This window comes from Bufo bufo, chromosome 4 (assembly GCF_905171765.1).
Source record: "Bufo bufo chromosome 4, aBufBuf1.1, whole genome shotgun sequence".
NCBI classification, from domain to species: domain Eukaryota; kingdom Metazoa; phylum Chordata; class Amphibia; order Anura; family Bufonidae; genus Bufo; species Bufo bufo.
In genome coordinates, this window is record NC_053392.1 from 252,602,386 (window position 1) to 252,619,647 (window position 17,262).

Here is a 17,262-nt window from a genome sequence, read left to right on the forward strand (position 1 = left end):
AGCCCTTTTCCTTTTTTGTTATTTTGAAAATGTAGAAGATGAAAAAAAAATGTTTTTGCTTCAAATAGAAAGGGAATGTGTTATCTTTATGCCTTTTGGAGATCATTTCATCTTCAACTTGCTTAACTGTTCAAGCTAACAGTAATTTTGACCAGGGGTGCTCAAACTTTTGCATGCCACTGTATGTGTTGTTAATTTAACATGCTTGGAAACAATTTGTGAATTCTATTTGAACCTGCCCCATCTCTTTCCAGAACATTTAGTTAATTTGCAACACTCCTGGCTTTTGATCATTTGGTCCCTGCTATGGGATGGTGTCTTTGGCAAGATTTGGTTATTCTTCATTAGTTCTAAGGCTAACTTCAAACTTGCGGCAAAGCTATCTGGCATGCGGTTCCAGCATAGAACAGCATTCAGGTCCAGCATAGCCAGATAGTACCACATGCCCACCGGACTCTATTGACTATAATGGGATCCCGCCATATCCTGGCATAAATGATGGGATTCGGCCAGGCAAAAACTGTTGCATACAGCTATTTTTGTCCTGCTGAATCCTGGCATTTATGCCAGGGAGCGTCCGGATCTTCACCAGACCCCATTATAGTCAATGGGGTCCGGCGGGCACGCAGCACTAACCAGCTACGCTGCAAGTGTGAAGTCAGTCTTACTTTGGTTGACCTTGTTTGATTGTACTGTATGCTTTCTGTAATTTTTTTATTTATTTTATTTATTAAAACAAATTTATTTATCTGTCTTGTAATAATCATGCATTACATGGTATCCTCTTGTCTATTCACATTCTAAATTTCATTCAGACCTTTTCTATCTGTCAGCACAGTGCAGACATACACTCCTCTAAGGGTCTATGGGAATGCATGGGAAGTTTTGAATGTAGCTATGGATGTGAATAAAGTATAAACTGATGATTGTGCAGTGTTTTATAGTTAATTCAGTTTTTTCTTTTTTTTTTTTTCTTTTTTCCAGAAAATGTTTCATAAGCTTCAAGTGAGACACAAATCTCCCTCTTTTCAAAAAGAATAATGGTCAGATTCACATTCCCTTTATTATTTACACAGGCATAGCACCATACAAACAGGTGTGGTTGGGCCTGATACCGCAGTTCAGTCCTATTCACTTGAATGAGACTTAATGGCACCCCCATATAAATGAGCCACTGTGCCTGTGTAAACAATTAGAGGAACTTTTATTCTACTAATCATCAGGGGTCCCAGGGATCGGATCCCCACAATCAAATAAAGATGGTCTATACTAGTGGAACTATACTGTAAATTATTATTTGTCTTGTTCATATTTAAACTTATCTGACAGTATAATTAAATAATAATGCAATATATAAACAGGGAAAACGGATATTGTTTAGATTGTCTCTCTCTTACCTCTACAGTATCAGGAGATGAAGCTGTCTCCCCTGTAGGGTCCGGAATATCCTCATCATGAAACGTAGCACGTTTGTAGTCAGACATCTGCAAAAAGAAGGCAAACTTTAGAATATACATTGTAGCAGCTTGTGCAAAAAGCATTTGTTAATTATTTTTTATAAAATATATCAAGATACAAAAGGATTGTGAAAAAATAATACAGTAAAAAAATAATCACAACACTCAGTGTAACAAGTCAATACTGAGATTGCTCTGGCTTACTGAGATGAATCCTTAGTGGATAGGTCATCCGTATCTGAGGGATCCGACACTCGGGACCCCCCGCCGATCAGCTGTTTGAGAAGGGACCAGCACTCGCATTAGCGATGTGACCTTCTCTCTGCTCACCAAGCACATTGGCATCCATTTGATAGCGGCTGTGCTTGGTATCGCAGCTCAGCCCAATGGGGCTAAGCTGCGCCTAGGCCATGTGACCAACGGACCTGATGTAACAAGACCTAGCGAAAGGTGCGAGAAGGCAGCGGTGCTACTGTGAGCACTGATACCTTCTCAAACAGCTGATTGGTGGGGGTTCCGGAGGATAGTTCATGAGTTCAAAAATATCGAAAAACCCCTTCAACACTTTTTCTTTTTTAAATAATCAAACCATGCCTGTGGGTCCTGGTTCATAAAACCTTGCTGATAGTCTGATATCTTGAATATCAGACTATCTGGCCATATGATTTCCCAGCTTCTACCGGGGAAAAGTACAATAATATGCTAATCTTTCAGCCATATCAAATTCTACATTTTTTGGTTTATTTTTTTTATTATAACAGTGATTTTTACTTTTATGTCTATGCAGCTCTTTGCAGTCTTGTTTTTCATGGGTTAAGTTGTAGTTTTAGCATTTAAAGGGTTATTCCCTTAATAGTAAATTATGTCATATTGCTAGGATAAGCCAACACACATTGAACAATGGCAGTCTAAAGGTCCTTTTACATGAGCCAACTGTGTAGGCATTGCCTAACCTTGATCGGAGGTGAGAACTGCATTTACATGCAACTCTTACCTCCGCTGTCTTGGAATGAGTGATTGCTACTATAATTGCTTTTCACTGTACTATTGTTTCTGGTAAGTAACTATTGTTTCTGGTAAGTAAATCACTGTTTACACAGAACAATCTGCTGCCCAGAAATGATGATTTTGGTATCTACATCAAGAATACTTTTACCTGGTGAATGGCAAATCGTGTTAAAAAATTGCTATTTCCTGACTGCAGAGAGCCTGTATAGTGGTGTAGAACACTGTGTCTTGCAGTAACATGCATAGGGAGTCTGCTGTGGTAGTGAAACAATACTGTGAGTTAGTATGACATGCAAATGACAGGCGTCGCTCTTAGAATCAGTGCACACTTCACTTATTTGGGCAGTTACGGGGCCAAAACTGACCAAATAACTCAAGTGTGAACTCAGCCTTACAGGTCAATGTTAGCACCAGGTATGAAGAACCATGCAGAGGTCCAAGATCCTACTATAGCGTGAAAGAGCGCACTCATTTTACACCAATTCACTGATTCCACATAGATTTCTACAGAACCTGTTCTATTAAACGCTTATAGAAGTAGAGCCCCCAGAGTGGAGAGGGTGTCAGCAGTAATTTTGTGTTGACGTCACTGATTATTTTGCCCTTCCTCTGATCCGTCAGAGCAATTACCCACAAAAAACGGATCCTGTCTGTGGAGCATCCGCCTTTACTCTGTCAGCATTTTCTCAGTAATCCATCAGTTTTGCTAAAGCCCAAAAAACAGGAGTGAATCCAAAACAGAGATGACAGATGAATGGAATATTCGCATGTCTTCTGTGTTTTGTACCCACTCCTGCTTTTGGCTACCGAATCATAAGCCAATTCTGATGCAAAATAGGGACCATGTCATGCAGGCCTTACAGCTGTTACATAGACAGGATCCGTTGTGCGTCTCATTTTTCCTTCCTTCTGACAGATCAGAAGAAGGGTCAAATAAATGATGATGTCAGCCAGACCGAAAGGCAAAATAGTGGCCCAGTCATGAAGTGGGGAGGGTGGGAACAGCATGAGAAGTCCACAGAGTGGCCCTATGACATAGTGGTGAGGTGGAAGCAGCATGAGGAGACCACAGAGTGGCCCAATGACAGAGTCTGGAGATGGCAGCAGCATCAGGAGGAGGCCACAGAGTGGCACAATGACAGAGTGTGGAGGTGGCGGCAAAAGCAGCATCAGGAGGAGGCCACAGGGTGGCACGACAGTGTAGAAGTGGCAGCAGCATCAGGGGGCCACAGAGTAGCACAATGACAGAGTGTGGAGGTGGCAGCAGCATCAAGAGGATGCCACAGAGTGGCACAATGACAGTGTGAAGGTGGCAGCAGCATCAGGGGGCCACAGAGTGGCACAATAACAGAGTGTGGAGATGGCGGCAGCAGCATCAGGAGGATGCCACAGAATGGCACAGTGACAGTGAGGAGGTGGCAGCAGCAGCATCAGGAGGCCACAGAGTGGCACAATGACAGAGTGTGAAGGTGGCGGCAGCATCAGGAAGAGGCCACAGGGTGGCACAATGACAGTGTGGAGGTGGCAGCAGCATCAGGAGACCTGAGTGGTGAGGTGGCAGCAGCATCAGGAGACCACAGAGTGACCCGTTGACAGAGTGGGGAGGTGGGTGGCAATACAAGTAACAGCTTGGGATGGTGGGTGAAAGAAGGAGCACTTGGCATCAGATGTGTGGCATCAGGCAGCATCAGAATAGTAGCTGAGGCAGGTAGCCAGAAAAAAACTCTTTTGTGAAAGTGTTAGTGTGGGCACCATAGATGATCTAGTCTGATGCATCAGGCATTGGTGTGTGGAAATCCTGGCTGATCCACGCCTGATTCATCTTGAAAAAGGTCAGTCTCTCCACATTTTGGGTGGACAGGCAACTTCTTGGGGTAACTATGGCCCCCGCCGTACTAAACACCCGCTCTGATACCACACTACTGGCTGGGCAGGACAGCTTTTCCAGGGCAAATTCTGCCAGTTGCGGCCACAAATCCAGTTTGGCTTCCCAGCAGTGGCGTCTCTAGCTTTCAAATTTTGGGGGGGCACACTGGGGGCCAGGACAAAAGTAGGGGGGGCAGCTATAACAATGATACATTTACACAAGTACGCTTAGAAATGCTGCAATACTTTACCCAATACCTAAAACCGCAACAGGGAAGAAAAGTCCAGCTGTCTGTGGATGACACTTTTATAGAGAGGGGGATCTGTGGATGACACTGCTATGGGGGGGATCTGTGGATGCCACATACCGTATATAGCATCTTATGCTATATGTGTCATCCACAGATCCACCCCATGACAGTGTCATCCCCATTTCCCCCTCCATAACAGCGTCATCCACAGATCTCCCTCCCTATAACAGTGTCATCCACAGATCTCCCTCCCCGCCTCTCACAGGAGTGTACATATATAAAATAAACATATTTCACATGAAAACGTACAGTTACTTGGCTTGGCCCTTGGGGATCTCGGACACCACTTCAACACTTGGCCGGGGGCTCGGCGGAGCTGATGTTGTGTTTTATCCTAATGAGTAAGATTTTATAATAAGGATTTGGAGAAGGGGCAGAGGGATAGCAGAGCAGAGAGAGGCTGGTGCTGCTACTAGGGGGTCATACCATGGGGGAGTAATAAAACCCACCATAATGCCCCCCAGTAGAAATAATTCTCCTTATAATGTGCAAAACATACCCCCTTATGCCCCCAGTTGAGCTAATTTCCCCCATAATGTGCCAGTATAAAATACCCCTATATAGTGCACCAGTAAATGCCTCCATAGTGCTCCTCTCCCCCCTTCCTGCTAGTGCCCCCCATAATGTACCAGTATAAAATGTCCCATATATCGTGCCCCAGTAGATGCCCTCAGTGTCCCCCATAATTTGCAAGTATAAAATACCCCTTCTTAGTGCCCCCCGTAGATGACTCCATAGTACTCCTCTCTCCCCTTCTCCATAGTACCCACCATAATGTGTCCCAGTATAAAATGCTACTGTACAGAGCCCCCCATATAAAACACCCCTTCTTTGTGGCCTCAGTAGATGCCCCTATAGTGCCCACCAATAATGTGCCAGTAATAAGTGCCCTCAATAACGTGCCATTAACAAGAGCCCCCCAATGTGCCAGTAATAAGCCCCCATCACGTGCCAGTAACAAGAGCCCCCATCACGTGCCAGTAATAAGCCCCCCATCACGTGCCAGTAATGAGCCCCCATCACGTGCCAGTAATGAGCCCCCCATCACGTGCCAGTAATGAGCCCCCATCACGTGCCAGTAATAAGCCCCCCATCACGTGCCAGTATTAAGCCCCCCCATGTTCCAGTATTAAGTCCCCCCATCATCATGTGCGAGTATTAAGTCCCCCCATCATCATGTGCCAGTATTAAGTCCCCCATCATCATGTGCCAGTATAAAGTCCCCCCCCATCATCATGTGCCAGTATAAAGTTCCCCCCCATCATCATGTGCCAGTATAAAGTCCCCCCCCATCATCATGTGCCAGTTTTGTAATAAGCCTCCCCAATGTGCCAGTAACACTATTGTAAAAAAAAACAAAAAAAAAACACTTATACTTACCTAAGTGTCAGCGATGCGATGCAGCCTCTTCCTGTGTCCCACGCTGTAATGTAAGGCTCAGGCGGCACGATGACATCATTGCGCCGGCCTCTGATAGGCTGCCGGCCTAGTGCCTGCAGCCAGGGGCATACATAAAAATCACTGGGCCCCATAGCAGGAATCTAAATTGGGCCCCCATTCCCCTTTTATAGCCCCTCCCTTTGTTCCATGAACTATTCTTGCTGCTGCGTTTTATAATTTATGCCATCAGGGCCGGAATGGGATTACAAAACAGCCCTGGCACACAAAAGAGGTATAATAGATGCAGATGTATATTATATACAGCAGTGTACAGTTATGTGAGGTACGCGGTATAATAGATGCAGTGTGTACAGGTATATAGTATATTCCCTAGTGTTCTGATATGTGAGGTACAGGGTATAATAGATGCAGTGTGTACAGGTATATAGTATATACAGCAGTGTGCTGATATGTGAGGTACGGGGTATAATATATGCAGTGTATACAGGTATACAGTATATACAGTAGTGTAATATGTGAGGTACGAGGTATAATAGATGCAGTGTGTACAGGTATACAGTATATACAGTAGTGTAATATGTGAGGTACGAGGTATAATAGATGCAGTGTGTACAGGTATATAGTAAATACAGCAGTGTATTGACACCTCGTACCTCACATATCAGTACACTGCTGTATATACTATATATCTGTACACACTGCATCTATTATACCTCGTACCTCACATATATAGTATATACAGAAGTGTACTGATATCTGTACACACAGCATCTATTATACCTCATACCTCACATATCAGTGCACTGCGGTATATACTATATATCTGTACATATTGCATGTATAATACTGTGTAATATATGCAGTGTGTGTGCATGTATGTGTGTGTGTGTATATATATATATATATATATATATATACACAGAGCAGTGTATTGATGTGACACATAGAAGGTATAATACTGTAGATGCAGTGTTTATAGAAATATGTGGTCAGTTTTGCATTATAGTCACTGTGAGGTACATGAGGTAGTGGTAACTGTCTGAAGTAGTATACATGAGTTAGCAATGAGTAAAAACAGGGCATGGGGGGGGGGGGGGGGGTAAATGATGAAAAGTGGAGGACCTCCTCTTACCTCTCCATTCCAGTCTGTATGGATCAATACAGAGCTGCTTGTGAACTTTTAATACTTGCTGTTAGGGGTTGAAGGACCTGTGATGATGTCATCACAGGTCCTGGCAGATGTACCTTTGAAACCTAGGAACTACACCATTTTTGGTGCAGTTCCTTTGCTAGATTCTGCAGGACCTGTGATGTTGAAGATGATGTCATCACAGGTCCTGGCAGATGCACTGTTCTAACCTGGGAACTACACTTTACACTGTGCAGGACCTGGACTGTGATGACATCATCAAAGGTCCTTTAGCTTTAGAAAGGTAAACAGGAGTAATTAGGGGGCGGGGCCTCTCCTCCACATCGGTGCCTGCCTGCAGCCTATCAGAGGAAAGGGAAGGGACACGCCTCTCCCTCCCCTGCACCTCCGCTGGCACAGACAGTTTACAATGGAGATGAGCGCAATGGAAGCGCTCATCTCCCTGTGCCCGGCGGCGGCTGCTCACTTGGGGTCCTGCTCCAGGTCTAGCTGCTGCTGGTGAGTAGTTTCTTCACTAGGCTGCTCATCAGCGACTCTAGACTCAAGTTGCTGCTGATGGAGCTGAAACTGCTCCTACTCCTCCACCCTGCCAAAGCAGCCATGGCAGAGGAACATGAGTGCAGAAGGCCCCCCCCCCCCGGCCAGACCTGCGAGAGGATGGACGATGGCGCAGATAGGCAGGATGTCTCTATAGTAGTTCAGTTTGTCCTCCCTCTCAGCGGGTGTAAAAAAAAGGCCCCTATTTTGGACCGGTAGCGAGGTTTCAAATAGGTTGAGAGCCAGAAGTCATCCCTCTGCTGAATGCTGACAATAAGCAAGCAAGTGAGCATGCATCGGGCCATTTGTGCAAGTGACTCGGAGGGACTTCCTGCCTCCATCTCCACTGCATACTGCCATGGTGTGTCTGGGTCCTCTGCCTTGTCTTCCTCATCACCCTGTGGCTCCTGTGGCTGCTCCTGCTCCTCCTCTCCTGTCACCTGTGTATAAAAACCACCCATTTTGCTACACATTGCTTGTGCTCCAATGTCCTCCTCCTCCTCCAGTTCAGCCCCCACAGGGCTCATGTGCCCGTGAGATCTGGGTACCACGTCTCGTTCCCTGATCAGACAGATTTACCAGAATCTGTTCCAGGACATGATGCAGTGGAATGACGTTGTTCATTCCGGAGTCCTGGCCACTGACAAATAACGTGGCCTCCTCAAAGGGCCTGAGCAAACGGCAGGTGTCATGCATGAGCTGCAACTGGCTGACATCTAAGTTACACAGGGGAGTACTCCTGTTGGCTTGGATCATCAAGAAATCATTTATGGCCTTTCTCTGTTCGTATATGGGGGGTGGAATTCCAACGGGTGGAAACGTTGCATATCAGCCTATGTTGGGGGATGCTGTTCTGCCGCTGCAGCTCAAAGAGGGTGTGCTTTGTGGTGTACGAGTGGCTGAAGTGCATGCAAAGTTTTCTGGCTATTTTTATGATGTCTTGCAGATGGGTGGAAGACTTCAGGAACCGCTTGACAATCAGATTGAACACATGTGCCATGCAGGCTGATTGGCTCAGCCCTCCTTGATGCAGCACTGACACCATGTTCTTCCCGTTGTCGGTCACCATGGTTCAGATTTTGAGTTGTCACGGAGAAAGCCAGGATTCGATTTCATGATGAAGGACACAGAGCAGTTCCTCCCCTGTGTGACTCCGTTTGCCCAGGCAAACGAAGTGCAGAACATCGTGACACCGCTGTGCCCATCACATGTGGTATGCTGGAGGGGCACTGTGAATTGTCCCTGCAGTGGAGGCTGAGGACACGGTGGAGAGTGAGCAGGCAGAGGCGGACATTGTCGCAGGACTAATGGGGTGAGAACATGGAGGCAGAAGCGGCGTCACTTGGCCAAGTTGCTGGTGTGGCTGTGCAGAAACCACAATCAGACAGTGGGCTGTGAAGGACATGTATTGTCCCTGACCATAGTTACAGCTCCACACGTCGGCACCGCCGTGCACTTTGGCAGACACCGACAGGCTCAAGGACTGGCCCACCTTCTGTTCTACATACGTGTGCAGGGCTGGTACTGCCGTTTTGGCAAAGAAATGACGGCTTGGGACACTCCACCTCGGCTCGGCACAAGCCATCAGTTCTCTGAAAGGCAGAGTCTATCACTTGGAAAGGGAGGGACTGCAGCACCAGCAACTTGGCCAGGAGCCCATTCAACTTCTGCGCCATTGAATGAGTGCACGCATACTGTTGTCCCTTGGTAATCTCTTTGGTGATCAATTGCTGACGGAATGACTGACGAGGAGGAAGAGCAGGAGCATCAGGACCAGCAGATGATGGTAAGGACAGACAGCTTCCTTCGGCTAAGGTGGTGGAGCCTCGACTGCCTGAAATCGAGTGCGTGCCACTGGGTGATGCAGCGGTTGCTGCGGCAGGATGGACCACCACATCGGAGCCACGGTCTCCCAGGTCACTTTATGGTGACGCTGCATATGTTGACGCAGGGCTGTGGTGCCAACATTGGCACCCTGGCCACGCTTCACTTTCTGCCCACAGATTCTACAAATGGCCATGTTCACCTCCTCCGGCAGCTTAACAAAAAACTGCCACACCGCCGAGTAGGTGATTTTACCCCCAACACTTCGCACTGACTGACTGCTACCGCTGCTGCTTCCGTGAACCCCTGCACAACTACTTTCCGGGTAGGTAGGCTCCTGCGAATCGGGTGGTCTACCCCGGGCATGTTTGGCTCCCATCCTCCCACTGCTGCCACCCTGCTGACTCCCGGCCACGCTAGCGACTTGCTGGCTCTGCCGCTGCCTCACAGGCAAGCTGCCACCCTCTTCTGTCGATGATGATGAAGCCCCTAATTCACCCGGCTCCCAAGTGCCATCAGCTGCATCATCATCATCAAGTACTGTCTGCACGTCACTAATGTCCTCCTCAATGGTCTCTGGGTCAGGAGCCTGATCGCTCCCAACACCAGCTCCCACGCCACTCTCCTCATCACTACTACTTGCCCGCCTACCGGAGGAAGCGGCGGATGTCTCTTCCACATCTTGGCTGGCCAGTAGCTGCTGACTGTCCTCTAGTAGCTTGTCCTCGCTGTATAGTGGAGCTGAGCCCACAGCATATAATACTTGTCTGGCTGAGGGAATAAAAAAGGACAGATGCAGGTTGAGGACAGGTGAGGGCACAGGGCCTGCTCCCGGGCCATGCCAACTAAGGCTTGTGTCTGATGAACCCACCGACTCTTGGCTGGGGTGTCTGATGTCACTTGGGATGAAGTGGATGACCGAGTCAACCATTCAAGAACCGCTGGGTTGCTGGTCAAGACACGACCGCTAGATGACACTGGGAATTCAGGACTCTCGCTGCAACTTCTGCTGCCACGCCCCCTTACTCTGCTTCGACCTGTGCCTGCGCCAGAAACATTTAGGCCTCTGCCACTGCCCTGTGCAGGGCCTGGCACTTCTCTGTCTGACATACTGTTAGATCAAATAAATAAATAAAAAGAGAATTTAAACACCCAAAAAAGTCAGTAATTTTCTCACTTTACCACACAACGGCTAATAAGCCCTTTTTTTCCCCACTAATATACGGCAAAAAAGGCTTTAGAACATATAACTGCACCGCTGAACGGCAAATAGGCCCTTACTTTTTTCCACTTATACATGCCACAAAAGGCTTTAGAACATATAATTGCACCGCTGATCGTCAAATAGGGCCTTAATTTTTATCACTAATACATGCCACAAAAGGCTTTAGAACATATAACTGCACCGCTGAACGGCAAAAAGGGCTGTCATTTTCTCACTTCACCACAAAATGGCAAATACTTTTTTTTGTGCCACTAATACACGCCAAAAAAGGCTTTAGAACATATAACTACATTGAATAATATATATTTTTTTGCCACTAATGCACGCCAAAAAGGGCTTTAGAACATATAACTGCACCGCTGAATGGCAAATAATATATATTTTTTGCCACTAATACACAACAAAAAGTGCTTTAGAACATATAACTGCACAGCTGAACAGCAAATATATATTTTTTCCCCACTAATACATGCCAAAAAGGGCTGTCATTTTCTCACTTCACCACACAACGACAAATACTTTTTTTTGTGCCACTAATACATGCCAAAAACGGCTTTAGAACATATAACTGCACCGCTGAACGGCAAATAATATATTTTTTTGTGCCACTAATACACCCCAAAAAGGGTTTTAGAACATATAACTGCACCGCTGAACGGCAAATAATATATATTTTTGTTCCACAAATACATGCCAAAAAGGGCTTTACAAAATATAACTGCACCACTGAACGGCAAATAATATATACTTTTTTGCCACTAATACATGCCAAAAGGGGCTATAATTTTCCCACTTCGCCACACAACAGCTAATAAGCCCTTTTTCCCAATAATACAAGCCAAAAAATGCTTTAGAACATATAACTGCACAGCGCAAGGGCAAATAAGACGTGGAAATATTTCCTTGTAATAAACTCTGTTAATGGCTGTATCAAACAGCACTTGCACCCCAATAACAAGAACGGTTTGCTGGAATTACAGAGCTGTATAATGGCAATTTGAATCCCCAGTCAGTGCAGCAAGGTGTAATAGGAGTGTTCCTATTACCCAGGCTGTAACCTCCCCTACTGAACCCTGTTCTGCTTCAATACTGTGGAATGATTCCTCCCTATCCTTTCCCTGAACTTCAATTCAAAGTTTTTAAGTCTTTTCTACCACTGACCCTAGCGCCTGCTGACGTCTCTCCCTGCACTGAGTACACTGGAAAATGGCTGAATCCAAGATGGCTGAGGCTATTTATAGGGCTGTGATATCACAGGGCTGGCTGGCTGCATGCATGGCATTGTGGGTAATCCCTCGTTCCTAGAGTTCCTTGCTCCATGTCCTAACAAGTGCAGCAGCCATTTTAGGAAAAATGCGATTCGTTACCACGAAGCTTGAGGAAATTCGGATTCGGTGCAAATCGAATTTTTCCTGAAATTCGTATCGAATTCCACTTCATCAACTTCGATTCGCTCATCTCTAGATCCAATGCATTCTCTGTACAGTATTACAATGTGGTTTTATGAGAATCGACGTGGTATGCCACTGCTAACAATCTGCTGTAACCCCTACTATTTGGAACATTTTGTGGCGTATATCTGATTCACTAGTTCTATGAATTTAGGGTAACAAGCCAAACAGTTAGCCAACAGCATGAACTTAAATTACTTACATATTAGAGTAGCTTGTATTACTGTAGCTTGTATGTAGAACTGTGCTACACTACCTGCATTAAAATTTAAGAATGTTGAAGGCACATTTATCACAAGTAGTGTAAGAATGACACTTTACATAGCAAAAGAATTACAACATACACACCCTACATATTTGCCACAACACATGAACATGCCAAACTCACTCAGCCATCTCTATTCTGTTGCACAATTATGTCTATAGCTCGTGCTAGTGAATTATAGATCAGGCACAATCGTCTTTACTCGTTCACTCATGCCATTTTTTGAGGCATATTTTTTGCACTTTAAACTTGCACTATTAAATTTTAGACAATTCAAAATGACAAAGCAATGACGGAGAACAGAAAATGCACAGGTGTCTATACGTTGTACATAGACACCGGTGAAATGATCCAAATAGACAATAGTCAATGAATGCACCAGTGTGGCACAGAAGATACAATATAGGTACTAGTCTCTAGGACTGCACAGTGTAGTGAGATATAAAACAGAACAAAAACAGCACAAACAACAATTCTCCTGTATAATGTTATACTTAAAGGGGTTATCCCTTGTAATAAAGTTTAAATTATTGTGTTGTTTATCCCACCATATGCAATTTACTAAATACATGTTTTAATCGATTCCTCCTCCTTTCCTCTCTATTTGCATTTCTTCCTCTGAGTTGTGTACATGTGGTTGCCAATGGTTACGGCCATCACCGCGACACTGCCACGGTAGCCGCGTTTGCGTGGTGTCCTCCTCTGTCTTCTTGTAGGCTGGATGGCCAGCTTCATGGGATCCTGCATATCCGCGCATGCGTGGTCAATCTCTTGCCTCCCTTCGTAAGTTTATTCCTCTCGCATGACCGCGCATGCACAGTCAAACCCGTTCATCCTGTCATTTCTTCAGCTGTAAAGTCAGCACATGCGCAGTCTCTCTGTATCGTGCACCTCTGCCACTCCCGGCTCAGATGTGAGCACGCACACACACACACACATGCGGCAGGGGGATTATGTCAGCAGAGCACTGATTCGGCTGCCACGCAATAGGAAGGTCAACGCCCCCTGACTGAGCAGTCTGCCAAGAGAAGAGAGCAGCCACGGCACGCAAAACAGAAGGTGGGATAACCCCTTTAAGCTCACATACAGTATGTCCAAGGTGTATTACTGTACAGATACAGAAATTGGTTTATCGGAAATACACGTAATAGACTGATCGTAAGGTTACTAGAGAGAAGGACAAAAAAGGAAAACATAGAAGATAAAGCATGTCAAAGTGGTACTGCAGGAAGAGTGTCAGCATAGGGGTTTTTAGCATAAATTAGCTAATGTTGCATATATTGATTTATAAGGGTAATTTCATCAGAAATGGCTGGAGTACAGGCTTGTTTCCAACTCTTAACTATAGTTTTGCACATGGTGGCCAGGCATGCATCCAGATCCACCTAAAACATCCTTGCCCAAATTACCCAAAGCAGGGAAAAGAAACAGAGGGGCATGCATCAATTGGAATAGCAGATCAGAGAGATGTGACTATAGAAGGGCAACTAAAGGACAGAACCACCATCAGGAGTTTAAGGGGTTGTCCGGCTTTTACTATTGATGACCTATCCTCAGGATAGGTCATCAATATGAGATCGGCGGGGGTCCGTCCTCCGGCACCCTGCCAATCAGCAGTATGAGAAGACGGTGCGCGCAGTGTGCATGTGCCATCTCCCTTCTCTCTTCCTGCTCTCCGCTGTATGTCTATGGCAAAAACCATAGACAGCAGCGGTGAACAGTAGGAGTTGTACACTGACTACTTTACATTGTATCAAAGTGTCATATCTTCAATGTTGTCCCATGAAAAGATATAATAAAATATATACAAAAATGTGAGGTGTGTACTCACTTTTGTGAGATACTGTAAAGGAGAGAATAAAGCTTTCTTGGCAATTCTAGGACTGGTACCCCCCAACTCAAATAAACCCTAACAGGTCAGACTGAAGTTGCTGAATTGTTCCCTTGGGTATAATAAGGTGGAGACATTGAAGTTTATACAAGACTTTAGGTAGAATAAGCATTTTCACTGTGTTAATTCTCACAATCCATAACAATAACTAGCATAGTCCTCCATCAGTTCTGTTCATAAGGACTGCATATTAGCCTTGATAAGGTTACGGATGGGGGATGTCAAGGCAAGACCCAAATATTGGATTAGGTTTGGTGCCCAGTTAAATTTATAATCCAGAAGGAAATTTTGTTGAATAGCATTGACAGGAAGAATATTTTATAATAAGAGATCATACCAAGGTCTGTAAGAATTGTCGTGATAGCTCTCAAGGAACCCCAGGCACTGTGCGAATTATCTCACTGACTAGTGCCTTTTGATATATGGAAAGACTTGGAGAAGAAGCCCCATGCCAACACCCTCGCCCAGGAGAAGTGTATAATCCCATTACTGCAGTAACAAAGTTCTCCTCAAACCTAGATTTATCAAATGCTTTTTCAGCGTAAAGAAACAGGAAAACCATGAGGATTCCTGAGATCTCAGCAATCTGTATGAGGTCAATATGGGCTGGAAGAAATTTATGCAGCCTAGTAGCTAGAATTTTAACATATAAGTTCAAGTCATTGTTAAGCAGTGAAACAGGTCGATAATTACCTAAAACATCAGCTGCTTTACTGGGATTCAGAAGAGTAACTATAGTAGCAAAGAGCATTTCTTCTGGAATATTACCAGAGGTAATGAAACAAACCGTCTCTCAAGGTAGAGTAAGGGTCCATTCACACGTCCGTTTTTTCTTTCCTGATCTGTTCCGTTTTTTGCTGAACAGATCTGGACCAGATCTGGACCCATTCATTTTCAATGGGTCCTGGAAAAAAACGGACAGCTCAATGTCTGATTTTTTTCAGGACCCATTGAAAATGAATGGGTCCAGATCTGGTCCAGATCTGTTCAGCAAAAAACGGAACAGATCAGGAAAGAAACAACGGACGTGTGAATGGACCCTAAAAGTGAAGAAGTGAACAATTTATAGTATTCTTCGATGTAACAATCAGGACCAGGAGCTTTATGAGGCTTAGCCAACTTGATGGCAGCAAGAATTTCTGCAGTGGATATGCAGATATCCACTAAAGAATCTTTTTTGTTAACCTGTTATACCATACAAGTAGTAGGACAAAATTCAAAATAGCACCAGACTGTCATAAATATATCACGTGCACTATTTTTCTAATGCACACTGTGCATATCTTGAGCATATTTTATTTGATAAATGTGCCCCATTTTATGACACCATAAATTGTATGCACATGACATGCATATACAGTACGTTCAGAAAGTTTTCAGATGCTTTAACTTTTTTCACGTTTAGTTTTGTTGTGGCCTTGTTCTAAAATAAGCAAAAATTTTAGTTTTTACTCATCAATCTGCACTCAGTACACGATAAGAAACTCATTCATCTTGTTTTAATTGTTGACTTGTTTGTTGCAATATTATTTATGACTCTGTACATGAAACCCCTGAGTAGAGATGGCTTTGCGGTTCGCCCGGCGGTCGTTTCGCGGCGAACTTTGCTTGTTCGCGATTCGCCGAACATGCGAACATATGGAGAAATTCACGCCCGCTATATTCTTTTACATTATGAAGAACTTTGACCCATGGCCCATCCTACAGGTGGTACAGGACAGCCAATTGAGACATTTCAGCACATGGACATACCCCCTACCTTATAAATAAACCTGATCTGGCCGCCATTTTACATTCAGTGTTTTGCCAGTGTAGGGAGAGGTTGCTGTGTGGAGCAGGGACAGACTGTTAGGGACACCAAACGCTAGCTAATAGGGCCACAAAAGTCATTTTAAAGACTAGTATAGGTGTGCTATCTATATGTGTGATACACAGAGGGGTGCGATATACTTATACTTTTATAATGAGTCAAAAACACATAGCTCTATATAGTGATCACCTGGAAGTCAGGGGCCTAGGGGCTAGGGGCTTACTAGGGCCATTTTTATATAGGGTAAGGTTCCGGACAGGGTCGCTCTTATCAGGGCGGGTGGTCTGTGGTTAGGCTATCAGGGCCAGAATAGCACCCCCTGTAGGGCAATATCAGGAACAGTTATTTGCCCACCCTGTCCTTCAATACCACATCATAATCTAGCCCAGGGATAGATGTTTTTTGCTTTCCCTCCGGGATTCATGGATGTGCACTGGGACCCCTCGGATTGTGGTAGGACATATGGTTTCTGATTTGGTGCCGCCGAGCACTTGTTATTGCCTACCACATCTATGTTTTTTGCTTAAAGGGGTTCTGCACTTTGTTTTAACTGATGATCTATCCTCTGGATAGATCATCAGCATCTGATCGGCGGGGGTCCGACACCCGGGACCCCCGCCGATCAGCTGTTTGAGAAGGCAGCGGCACTTCAGCAGCTTCGGCCTTCTCGCTGTTTAGCGCTGGCCCAGTGACGTCACAACTAGTATCAACTAGCGTGGGCGGGGCTAAGCTCTATTCACTTGAATGGAGCTTAGCCCTGCCCACGCTAGTTGATACTAGTTGTGACTTCACTGGGCCAGCGGTAAACAGTGAGAAGGCCGCGCCGCTGCTGGAGCGCCGCTGCCTTCTCAAACAGCAGATCGGCGGGGGTCCTGGGTGTCGGACCCCGCCGATCAGATCCTGATGATCTATCCAGAGGATACTCCAGAGGATAGATCATCAGTTAAAACAAAGTGCAGAATCCCTGTAACTTTAATAATTTAATTTATTTTCATTTTGAGGGATATCTTTTCCATTCACACGTCTGCAAAATGGGTCCGCATCCGTTCCGCAGACCCATTCATGT

General features: G+C 45.2%; 1 protein-coding gene across 3 annotated transcripts in view; it reads right to left on the bottom strand.

Moving 5' to 3' along the window:
• Positions 1-17,262, bottom strand: part of ECE2 (endothelin converting enzyme 2) — a 134,594-nt gene that overhangs the window by 90,605 nt on the left and 26,727 nt on the right. For 2 of the 3 annotated variants that reach the window (XM_040426801.1, XM_040426800.1), the window contains one exon: positions 1,398-1,484. In XM_040426801.1, coding sequence (XP_040282735.1) covers positions 1,398-1,484 — 87 coding nt within the window. Of the gene's footprint in view, positions 1-1,397; positions 1,485-17,262 lie in introns of those variants that run through there. The other variant, XM_040426802.1, reaches the window with a different exon arrangement.